Source organism: Silurus aristotelis (genome assembly GCF_946808225.1).
Source record: "Silurus aristotelis genome assembly, chromosome: 23".
NCBI classification, from domain to species: Eukaryota; Metazoa; Chordata; class Actinopteri; order Siluriformes; family Siluridae; genus Silurus; species Silurus aristotelis.
Window position 1 is genome coordinate 8,119,812 of NC_139596.1, and position 12,191 is coordinate 8,132,002.

Sequence of the window (12,191 nt, forward strand, 5' to 3'; positions counted from 1 at the left end):
ACCAGTTCATATTTAATAAAGTCACTGGGCTTTCACTAGCGTCAAGCACTTTTCTAATTTTCCAAGAGCAATATATGCTGCTCGGTGTTGGTAATCCTCGGCTATAAACAGAGACGGCACAATTCATGTTGACTTGGTGGAGTTTTGGGACCAGAACGATCTACTTTAAATCAGTAAATATCTGTTTAAAAAAAAATACATTTTACTTTTTCTATTCTTGTCAGCAGTCAATTGACATGCTTTTCATTTCATTTATTCCCTCTCTGTCTGCTGTTCAAATTCACCTGCTTATGCGATTGTCATTTTCTTTTTCTGTCTTTAAGATGTAACAAGTTCAGACCAAAAAAAAATAAAAACACACCTCCAGTTCAGGTGTCTACAGTTTCAAAAGCAAGTGATGCTACTGCACAGTTTACATTGCTGTTCAAGATATAACCCTCTTCCAGCTCATGCTGTTTAACAACATCCAGGCTTTAGACTTTCACATTATTGTCGTCTATGTAACGATGATGTAATGTTATGCTTTGTACCAAAAAGTTGGGCTCATGTACTTTTGTTTTCATAATTATTTATGGGTTTGATTTACAGTTTCTTTTTTAAAAAGTTTTTAAACAGGGAATATTTAACGGTCTCCAAGGATACGTGGAAAAAAGGGGGCCATTTCTATTATTATTATTATTATTATTATTATTAGGTACATATGATTTTAGAATAAAAATAAAACCTTACCGTTTCCCCTGCTTACATGTTGTTTCTGATCTGATTGAGTCATAAATATTTCAGCAATAATATTTGAAGCACAAAAAAAAACAACAACCCAAAAGCATGTAATTATACATGTAAAAACATACAATCATTGATTAACCTGGTATGGTTCATCTTGTAATCTTTTTTAATAGATATTAATATACTGTAATATGTTTTGTATGCAATGTAAAACCCTGTTGAGCATTTTAAATACAAGCAGCACATTTATTGTTTGTCTCTGCATTATAGCAAAGTACTGTTTCATCATACAGATTTCCATTCATGATCTTGACTCAGGGGGTTTAAATGGTTTCCCAAGACACTGAACACCTGAAATGCTTTGTGTTTTTAATTTCAGTCCTCAGAATGTGAAAAGACTTGTGAATACATTGAACTTTCTCATTTAGCCCTCAGCAAGACAACCAGAATAAATCTCAGGTGGAGTTCAAATGACAGCAGGATAAACAACTGCTTTTTTTCTCCTCAGGTTAAACAAAATTCTGTTCTGCATGATCTCTTCCACATCAACTGGGAATGAGTACTTGACTGCTTTACAAGAAACAGAATGTTTGATGAGTTTTACTTCAGTGTTTTTCATGAATAATACGGATTTAACAACACAAATGCTTGCAGAAAAACCCAGCTGAGGGTCCACCTTTACGTCGCTGTGATGCATTAAAATGATCAGACACTACATTTCAAAGAAATATAAAATAAAATGTGGACATGTCCATCAATGAGATTATCCAAAATACCAACAAATAAAAAACAGTGCTTTATTTCTTATTGATTTTTAAGGTGAGCAAAAACAACCACACTATATGGACAAAAGCTTGTGGACACCTGACTATAATATTCATATGTGGCATTTAAATATCCCATTCCATATTCAGTCTCCAATTGCTGATATCACAACCTACACACTTCTGGGAAGATGTGAACTAGAGTTTGGCATGGTGCTGATTCACCGCAAGGGTGTTATGGTGTACGGTGAGGAGTCCTGGGGTTCAATTGGGTTGAGGTCAGAGCTCCATAGCAGACCACTCAAGATCTACTCCAGACTGTGTGAATCATATCTTAATGGAGTTGGCTTTGTGCACAGGTGCATTGTCCAAAGACATCATGTACAACCCAAAGATTTTGTCAGACAGAGATCAACTTCACCACTTTCCTGTACACTCGCAACAAAGACTTTAATGCTCATATTTTAAACCTTACATTCACCCTTACAGCGAAAAGCTTCTTCTGGTGCCTGTTTTAGTAGTCTTCATGTCATCATTGAAGTATTACAGTACTGCACACATAAACCGATCAGATATAACATTATGACCACCTGCCTAATATGGTGTTGCTGCTAAAACAGTTCTGACCTACTGAGCATTCAGCAGTTTGAACTACAGCAGCTAGTCTGTGGTTTGGAGCACACGGTCCAGCCTTCGCTGTCCATGTGCATCGTTGATCCTTGGCTGCCAATGACCCTGTCACCGGTTTACCACTGTTCTTTTCTTGGACCACTTTTGATAGACACTGACCACTGGGAAAAGCCCACAAGAGCTGCGGTTTTCGCCACTCAAAAGGTTATATTGTCATAATGTTATGCCTGATCAGTGTACACACTAAATATGTAAAGTAAAAAAGTCATTAACTCAAAATAATTTAAGAAAACATTTAAGTATGAAACGTATTGTCATAGACAGGCCAACAAAGTCATGCAAATATATAAGGAAATGGACTGGTATGTGATTTTGCTATCGTTTGCATGATATGGTTGCTTGGTAATCGTATGCATGTGCCTTAAGCCGTGCAGGATGAGTGATCGGCGTGCGAGCCACGTGCGCGCCACGTGTGCACATGGACCTAATTTCATGTTCATTTGGGGAATTTTGACCTAAATACAAAATTCTGATGCATTCTAATCAAGTTCATATTTTAATAGGAAAACACGTGGTTGGCATTTAGGCATTTTGTGTGTGTGTGTGTGTGTGTGTGTGTAGGGGATTAAAAGGACTGGCATTTTCTGCGCACTAATGAAGAAGGCCATTCATTATTTTATATAATCATTATAGCTTCTATTTTAAGTTTGCCTGAACTGCTTAGCACGTATACGTTTGAGTGTAATGTAACGCTTCTCATCATGCCGTTTAGATTTACATTTATGGTGTTTGGCAGATGCACTTTTCCAGAACGACATAGAACTGAGCAATTGAGGGTTAAGGGCTCAAGGGCTCATCATCAGCTTGGTAGTGCAGGGATTCGATCTTATGGCCTTCCAATCCAGAGTCCAATGCGATCGAGAGAGAGAGAGTGAATGAATGAATGAATAGATAGATAGATAGATAGATAGATAGATAGATAGATAGATAGATAGATAGATAGATAGATAGATAGATAGATAGATAGATAGATAGAGGACGGATTTAACAATGGTTTTCATTCTTAGAATAAAATTAATTCTATTTACCATCTTTTAAAATTATAATGATTTCAGTGTCTACAAATCACCACACTATTAACTCGATGTTGTGCAGTTGTGTCAGGAGCGGCAGATTAGTGTTGTTAATTCCTCCACAGGTACTTTTTGCAGCAAGCAATTACACATCAGATTGCAAGAGGAATCCTTGGTGACAACGGGCCCATAGACCTTGCTGGATTTTTATCCTGGGATAATAACGTCCTGCTAAGTGACAATGTCTGTAAAAGGCACACGCGCATCCTCCTCTTCCACCAACGCACTTCTTCCATTAGGTGTCTTTGGACAGAACAGCCACCTCAACACGGCCAGCGCCACTCGCACCATCAGCCTCAGGAGCAGGAATGCAAATGGGACTGCGATCTGCATCAGGTGGAAGATGGGTGAGCTAAAGCGGCTGAGGAAGCATGTGGAGAAAAAGGTCCCGAGTGCGACACAGGGGTAGAGCAAGAGCTTAGCGAGCATGAAGGCGTGCTCACGGCCTCCGTGTCGCACGTACGGATGGAGCGTCTCGCGCTCTGTGAAGAGTGCCGTGACCCACATGGCCAGCTGAAAGAGGCCGGCGAAGAAGATGATGACGCAGCTGATCTGGATGGCCTCAAGCTCGTTTCGAGAGCCGCGATGAAATTCGTGCGTTAGCTGGTAGGCGAGTGGCAGGCCACCGATAAAAGCTAGGGAGAAAGTGTTGAAGAGACCCATCAAACGTGTCGCGCGAGTGACGTGCAGGAAGAGCGAATGATGCACGAACCACAGGAGGCCCACTGTTGCGAAGGAGCCGAAGTATGCCAGGTACTCAGGGCCGTAATCGTGAAGAGCAGCGATGAGACTGCCGTTAAACTGCTTCTGCACGACAGACGGGTCCGGCACGTTGTCCTCACTAAAGGTAACATGATTAGACATTTATTAGCAACCGCTCATTGAATATGCAGTTACACTTACAGATTAGTAGCACTAACAATTACCATCTAATAATGTTTATAAAGAGCGGCACATTCTTAAAAATGATTTATTATCAGCACCAGCATGAACAGCTGTCTGTAGGATTATCAGCTTGGCCACTCACAATGCATCAAATCAAGAGCTTTGTTTAATGAGGAATGAACATGGTCTCAGTAAATTTGACTGAATGTTGATACCAGAGATCATATTTTTCCCTCAGACGTAAAACATTAAGCTCTTAACCAGTGCACTGCTGCTACATAATTGCCTGATTAGATAATTTAGCATGTGTGGTATTTCAATTGTATATCTGTCAGCACAATCAACAGATACAGACCATATATCTAAGATGAGAAGAGTGGCTACAATGGCATAAACCCCGTCACTGAACGCCTCCACTCGCTCCTTGCTCAGTGGTTCACTGGGGTGATACGTATAAAAAAGTATGGCGTCAGGAGTCTCCTCTACCTGAGCTAAGGGACCAATAGATAGACTTACAGTTATTTACATACAAACACTTCATTTCAAGCACTTGCGAATAATTCTCTGTAAAAGCAAGTTTCGTATCGTACTTACTGCCACTGGCTTTAGTCCAAATCCATTTTATAGCCTGAGATATATAGGGGGTGAATATGACAAGGGCGAGCAAGACATATGACTGGGGGGAAAAGAAAAAAACAGGATTTAGGAATTTGGTTCAAGTATCAATGCCTTCACTGCTGCTGGTCACTGTTTTAGTCTGTCTTCAATATTCCACATCATCTTGTTGTCTTAATTGTTGATTCTTAAAAGCATTTTTTTTTTAAATATAGAATTCACTCTCATCTTAATGTGTAGTACAAAATTAATACTAACCAGTTTAAAATAGATGAATGCAAACACACCGGCGACAAAACAGATTATAGGCACTCTCATTATAACTTCAAGAATATGGCGTCTGTAAAAGGCCTGGTTCACCGACATCTGGATGTGCTCGTTTAGCAGGAAAGGATGGCTGAACCCATACAAGACGATAACGGCCTGCGAATGACATTTTAGCAAAGGAGTATTGTTTATCCAGCATACAGCTTTTTTACTTCTATATTTCTATCTCTTTATACTGAAATTATATCTCCGTTTAGTTCATATCAGCTGCCGAAACTACACCATATCTACAAACGTTTGTGGACACCTGGCTATAGGATTCATCATCTTAGAACATCTCATTCCACATTTAGTCTCTGTTTGCTCTTATTATAACCTCCACTCTTCTTCGAATTTTCCATTCGACACTGGAGTGTGATTTTGGAGATTCGTTCTCATTCAGCCACAAGGGTGTAGGTGAGATGAGGAGGCCTGGGGTGCATTCAGCATTGAACTTAATCCCACATGTGTTTAATGGGGTTGAGATCAGAGCTCTATAACAGGCCAATCAAGATCCAGATAAATCTTCATGGAGTTGGCGTTGTGCACATGGGCATTGTCATACTGGAAAAGGTTTTGGTATCCTATAAAAAACGAGGGGAAATTTAATGCTCCTGCATCCAAAAACATCCTGTAAAACTGTGTTTGTGGTAACAGTTTGGGGAAGAACCAGATATGACTGAAAAAGTCAGGTGTCCCAATACTTTTGTTTATATAGTGTATATAAATCTGGTTTCCGTACCTGAATGAGACCGATTATAATGACGCAGGCACAAAAAAGCAGAATACCAAGGGTGCTACTTGGGAAAGTTGCCATCAGAGAGAACTAGAGAAAAAAAGGATTTGAATGTGAATTCACAATGAGAAGAAAAATCATTCTGTGAGCAAAAAAATGTCAAGATCTGTTTTCTCTAAAGTCTTACTCACTGTATACGGTAGAAAAGTGATCAGCATCATACAAGCCTGGAATAGTAACAGATGAGGAGAATGTTTTTTTGTGGTTGAACAAAAAATAAATAAAAAATAAGGAACCGCAACATGCTTGACATTATGTACAGAGGAACTCACCAAATTAAGAAGCGCGAGTGTGTCATCGATGCGTTCGATGACCCGAAACAGTCTGAAACCAGACGAAACGAGGAAATGAAAGAACATTCAAAGTGGTACGATATAAAACACCCAAAGCGAGTTTCCAGGAAGGCTAAATGTAGACTCACACAGTAACTGTGTACATTTTCTCTCTACTCACCTTATATGTGCTGCCCAAGCAACCGTTACTATCAGAAATGTCATCAGGTACACGGCGATCTTAGTGGTGAGGAGCAACTGAATGCTCTCCTTCAGCTCCTGTATGTCAGAGTGGTTTTTCATTAGCATGGAGCACTTTCGCATGTATTCGGTGGTAAAGTCACAAAACTCCACAAAGTTCCAGCATCTAATCTCAATATTATCAGATCAGTAGATCCCAGTTAACAGCAGCACTGACTAGAGCAGGACTCCTGCTTTACTTTACTCTATATAGACAGAAGATCACTTGGTTATAATGTATATATAACGTTGTAGTGAATTTGTCTATTCTTCAGATAAGAAAAGGAATGATCCAGTTTATCACTGGGGCGCTGTAATGGAATAACAGAAAATGTGGGTTATTATATAGATATAATAGATAGAGCTGTCTAATATATACTTCTAGATCACATCTCCACAATCCGGGTTTGATCCTGAGCTGGAATTTCTGGGGACGTTCATGTGGGTTTCCTCAGGGTTGTGAAGTTTCCTTAGTGGAACATTTTGTTTGCAGCTAGTGTTTACTGGATAGACTGGCTGGCTGGCTGGCTGGATGGATGGATGGATGAATGAATGAATAGGTGGATGGATGAACTAATGGATGGATGACTTAGTAAATGGATGGATGGATGGATGAATGAATGAATGAATGAATAGGTGGACGGATGAATGAATGAACTAATGGATGGATGAATTAATGAATGGATGGATGAATGAATAAATGAATAGGTGGATGGATGAACTAATGGATGAATGGATGGATGGATGGATAGATAAATGAATGATGTCTAACATCTTACCTCATTGTCTTGAAATTTTGTATGGGCAACAGGTAATATCTGCAAAAATCAGAAATGCATGAAGTCAAAATGCTGCTCACAAAGCCAATATGCGCAGTTGTTCTTCATGAGTACTGGTGTGATGTTGTGTACCATGACAGTGGCGATGATGGAGATGAGAGCATCGCTGTAAGCCAGCAGGCGGTGGGAGGACTGGGTGCTGCTGTCTCCGTCTCTCTCGGACGCTGTGACGCTCTCCATGAACGACTGCGAATCGTTTCTCGGCCTTTTCATTTTCTCCATCTCTTCATCGTCGTGGTGCTCGATAATTTCGCTCTCGTCGTTCTCTGCCATGGCGACAGCAGCCGCGACTCACGCCGTCTTGTTTGCAAACAAGAACGACGCTGCAGCCCGCACCGCGCGTGCGCAGAAAGCTGAACACGTGAACCTGCGTCTCGAAAACATTGCGCGGTGTAGTTTTATGTGAAGTGTGATGCGGATTAAAACATGCGGGTATGCAGATTACATCACGAAACACTAATGTCGCTTTATAAATGTAATAGTAATAATATTATAACGGTATAAAAAATTATATTCCAGCTAGCGGAAATGGCGCAATGCACGTGACCGCACTTTATATGCCACCTGACTATACCGGAAGAGGATCCATATTATTTAGATTGCAGGACATTTCCGAAACCATCAAGATGAACATATTAATAAATAGTTTGTGAAATCATTCTCTGTAATAGATGTCAGAGTTGTTTAATCTGATTTTACAGTAGGCGTTAATAAACACGTACCTGAGCCCTGAGATCAACACAAATAGTTAAAAATAAATAAATATATATATATATATATATATATATATATATATATATATATATATATATATATATATATATATATATATATATAATAATTATTATTATTATTATTATAGAAGTAGCTGAATAGATTAGCAAAATTGTTGTACTAAATAGTATGCATAACACGCCACAAGCGACTCATATAGATGTTTTTATTTGTTTATTTATTATTATTATTATTATTATTATTATTATTATTATTATTATTACTATTTGTTTTGATAGTATGATAAATAACAGAATAAACTGAAATGTGCAGGCTGTGTGAATCTGGAGCATAGATTGTCCCATGACACCTGTCATTCTTTTCAGTAGCCACTAGAGGGCGCGCGGAACCCATATAAAATCACGGTTATTCGTAGCGCATAATAATGAAATGACAGCAAACCTGGTGGCGCTGTTATGTTTTTCCCCATTAAAAGGATTAGATCTTTTTGAGCCCTTAGAGAGAAGAACCAGATTGATTCCCTTAATGAAGTGAGTAAACGTTTCTATCATGGTGGGCGTTCCAAGATAACCCTGCCTCCACCCATAAAGGCTGACTGACAGATGTGAAAACGATTTTAATCATACTCTTGTATAGAGATAAAAAAAAAATCCGGATTTAAATCCTTCTGAATCACTCAAGTGAACGGATCCGAGTCTTACGAGTCCTTTGAGTCAGTAAGGATTCTGACGCTTTTGCCATGGAATGCCACTAGAGGGCACTGTATCCTTAGAATGCACAGAATCCGTGGACTCATTCCGATGGATCCCACGGTTCAGGTGGATCAGCCAGGACATGTACTGTATAGAACTCGTGAAATTGAGTCTTTTGTGTTTCTGACCATGCAGGAAGTTTCCTGAACAACTCAGTCAGCTGCTTTTTGCTACAGTTACTTGCTAACAACAACAACAACAACAACAACAACAACAACTAAGAACAACGACATGCTGTAATTTACTATTTGTATTTATGTATGTTGTTATTAGTAACATGATAACTAAGGACTCAAGTAATCCAAGTAAATAAAGAGGACTCGTGAATCCTGACTCATATAAAGGATCTGGTTATTAACCCCGGATGAATCCGGATTCTCTCATCTCTTGTAGGCTTCACATTCTGAACCTAAATACATGATTAGAGCACATTAATCAATCTCCACCATCATCAAAACACCAGCTTCTTTGGATAGAGAATCTTCTTTTCAGAGACTTATAGAAATTTTGCTCAAAGTGCATTGAAGATTGTGGCTCATGACGGCCAAACAGTTTGGACTCTGCAGTACAAAATTTCCTGACTGCAATTCAGCTTTACAGAAAATACATCTTGTTGTCAAATAGATTACCAGTCTTTAAATCGACTCTTTGTGGTGATGATCAGTAGATCAGTAGACCTATTTCTAAACTGCATGGCAAAATAAATGTATATTTGTACTCAATGCTGCTCTGTAAATAAATTTATGCACTCATCATCATAAGGCTTTTCTCCGTCTAGACTAAATACGTCATGATGGAATCATGTTGACATTTAACTGCATTAACATGTAGCACAGATTTCTGTTCATACTGTGTGTGTGAGGCATGCGTGGCTTCCAATCATCTAAAAAAAACTTCAGGAAATAAACTTGTTAGGTCTTTACAGTAGAAGAATTAAGCAGGTTTTGAGACAAGGAGACTAGATGATGGGAGATCTAGAGTAGACTGGGGTGTTGTTAGTTTCCAATCTTATGACTCTGATGCCCTGTCTGAAAAAAGGCGTGTTTTTTTTCAGGCGTTTAAATAATTCATGTGCGGTACAATGAGAAATGATGAATTGTTCCATTAATAAAAAGGTCAATAAAATGTCAATTCTTTTGGCAATTTGTCCTTTTTTGCGATTGAACTGCTAGTAAACTTGCATACACACCTTTGTAACAAAAACTCCACAAATCGATTGAGATTTCAGCAAATGAGTTTGATTTACTTTATTATCTGATTCAATTATTAAACAATAGCTACAACTATCAATGTCACAGAATCATCATCTTTATAATGGATCTACTTTTACTCTTCTACTTCTACCCTGTAACCTTTAACATAATGCTTTAAACATTGTGGAGTTTTATTTAGCTCATAGTTCCCTTTTTTTTTTCTTTTTTCTTGTAAGAAACAGAAGTGCTAAAAAGCAACGGTAAAATTAACCTAAACACTAAATGTCATCATTAGAACCAGCCAAAGGTTTTGCTGTGGAAAAGATCATGTTATGGCTGTAACAGTTCAGAAAATAAGTGGCACAATAATGATACAAACAATTTGTGGGTCAACTGTTTTTAGGCAGAAATTATTTGGTCTTAACAATGAGAGATTTTCCCAGTAGAGGATTACAGAACTGAGTATTCTGCTCTAGTTGTCTTGTCAGAACATAGTTAGTGTAGTTGGAGATTTTGACCCCTGAAGAAAAGGATGAAATAGTATCTTAATAATTAAAAGTCCAGTTATGCAGCAAGCATTTTATTTTGTTCATTACACCCATTAACAGTTTATTCGCCTACAAATGTCAGCATCTGCATTAGTGTCATTAATGTAAAGCGCAGTGTCTTCGCTGGATGTTTATTTGTTGCTGATGATGCACTGTTCCTTCACTCCTGAGTTTTATATCGATGAGTGAGTTTGTGTGCAAAATGATTCCTGATGGGGGTTAATTGAATCGTGAGTGTGTGTTGTGTCGATACTGCTCAAGTAAGTACAAATGTCTACGGGTTGTACGTGTCCAGCAAAGAAGATTTTTTTAATTCCAGGAGCAAAAATCTATACAGTACAATACCAGATCAACATTTACATTTTATGTAAAAAGATTTTGCTAAATGCAGAAATATCAATAATATGATTATTAGCATGCAGCGCTTGTTTTGAGGCAAGATGCAAGATTATGCCTTCAAAACCGTCTCTATAAAACTAACTTCTCATTTTCCATCTCCTGGATTCATCTTACTATATTGTCAATAGCATAATATCCATCATCAATTACCTACAGAATAGTAAAAACAAACACCACTGATAATAAAGGTTAGAGGAACCTAATTTTGTGAATGTGGCTGTATTTGTATTTTTTCAAACGGAGTACTAATTAAGCCCTAAGAAAGTATACAAATGCAACTCCTGGCCAGAAACCACACTGTAATGATGGATGTAAAGAGGAAAAAAAAATAACGGAGTTTAGGGGACCATCTGCCAAAAGCTATAAATGATAATGTTAGTGGATATACCACACCACGTGTGTAGATATAGATTCCAGGAGATAATTCAGATTAACTGCAGTGTAAGATAAAGCATGACCAGTTTGAGATTGTGATCTACTCCATAAAATACGTTATAGCTTCCTACTGAAAGTGTGATCATTTCATGAAATTATATTTATGTGAGAATTAAGTGTTTTGGATCATTTGACGTCCTGTTTCCTTATAACTGAACAGTCCAAAGTGCTTTTTTCTTTCATTTTTTCACCATAGTTATTCATGTCCAATAATTATTTGAAAAATGTTGTTAGAAAACCAAATCTTACCATTTAGTTTAGACATAATGTCACTTAAATGTACAAAATATAGATTATATATTTATATTTTAGAACGTTATAAATAAAATCAAGTATATTCTCTTTAAATGATCCGAATTAAGAATATAAGAGTGATGTGATAAATAATCGTGTTACATTTGTATCATTCATAGACTCCTTTTCTAATCATCTAAGGCAGGGGTTTTGTTGAGCCAGGGTCTATCAGATTTAATTTATTCCCTTGTTGTACCATATTCATCAATGTTTGCAAATAAATATCATAAATATCTATAAACAGGACAATGTGCTGAACTTCATCAATGGAGTTCAACCACACTAAGTACAATTCTCTCTTCACACATACTGCCTCCTGGAAATCATGGCTTTTTTGTAAATCAGATCTCAGTCTCAGTGAAACACAGCAAAAGTAGGTCAGTACTGCATTGATTTCCTAATCTGCATTGATTTTCCTAATCTATAACTTGCAGAGTGGCTCTTAATTGCTCTATAATCCTTACATAGAGTGAGCAGCAGAGGGGAGAGGTTGAGCTCGACGTCAAGGAAATTGAGGTGCATTAGCATAAGAACTAAATCAAGGAGAAATCCAAGAATGTGAGCTGCATCAGCATGAGAAGAAAATCTATTGGAATAAACAGAAGAGGATGATCAGATGCAATCACTTA

General features: G+C 37.9%; 1 protein-coding gene across 2 annotated transcripts; it reads right to left on the reverse strand.

Moving 5' to 3' along the window:
* Nucleotides 1-951: 951 nt before the first annotated feature.
* tmem175 (transmembrane protein 175) lies at nt 952-7,741 on the reverse strand. 2 transcript variants are annotated; one of them, XM_083526993.1, is made up of 10 exons: nt 7,279-7,741; nt 7,147-7,185; nt 6,309-6,406; nt 6,128-6,179; nt 5,987-6,022; nt 5,802-5,885; nt 5,012-5,176; nt 4,733-4,814; nt 4,494-4,629; nt 952-4,094 (listed from the first exon to the last, which is right to left on the reverse strand). In XM_083526993.1, exons 1-10 carry the CDS (start codon nt 7,477-7,479, stop codon nt 3,425-3,427), a joined length of 1,563 nt encoding a protein of 520 aa, XP_083383119.1. In that variant the 5' UTR covers nt 7,480-7,741; the 3' UTR covers nt 952-3,424. The 2 variants fall into 2 exon arrangements, with proteins under 2 accessions (XP_083383119.1, XP_083383118.1); XM_083526992.1 differs by having other exon boundaries at nt 4,494-4,636; nt 4,731-4,814; nt 7,279-7,696.
* Nucleotides 7,742-12,191: the final 4,450 nt, after the last annotated feature.

Bases quoted from the DNA above. Each gene is read 5' to 3' on its own strand.
- tmem175 (XM_083526992.1), bottom strand. From the start codon at position 7,479: ATGGCAGAGAACGACGAGAGCGAAATTATCGAGCACCACGACGATGAA. The intron at 4,815-5,011 runs GTTAGTATTAAT...TTTTCCCCCCAG, and splicing joins CATTCATCTATTTTAAACTG to TCATATGTCTTGCTCGCCCT. The intron at 4,095-4,493 runs GTCTGTATCTGT...TGTTACCTTTAG, and splicing joins CTTCTCATCTTAGATATATG to TGAGGACAACGTGCCGGACC.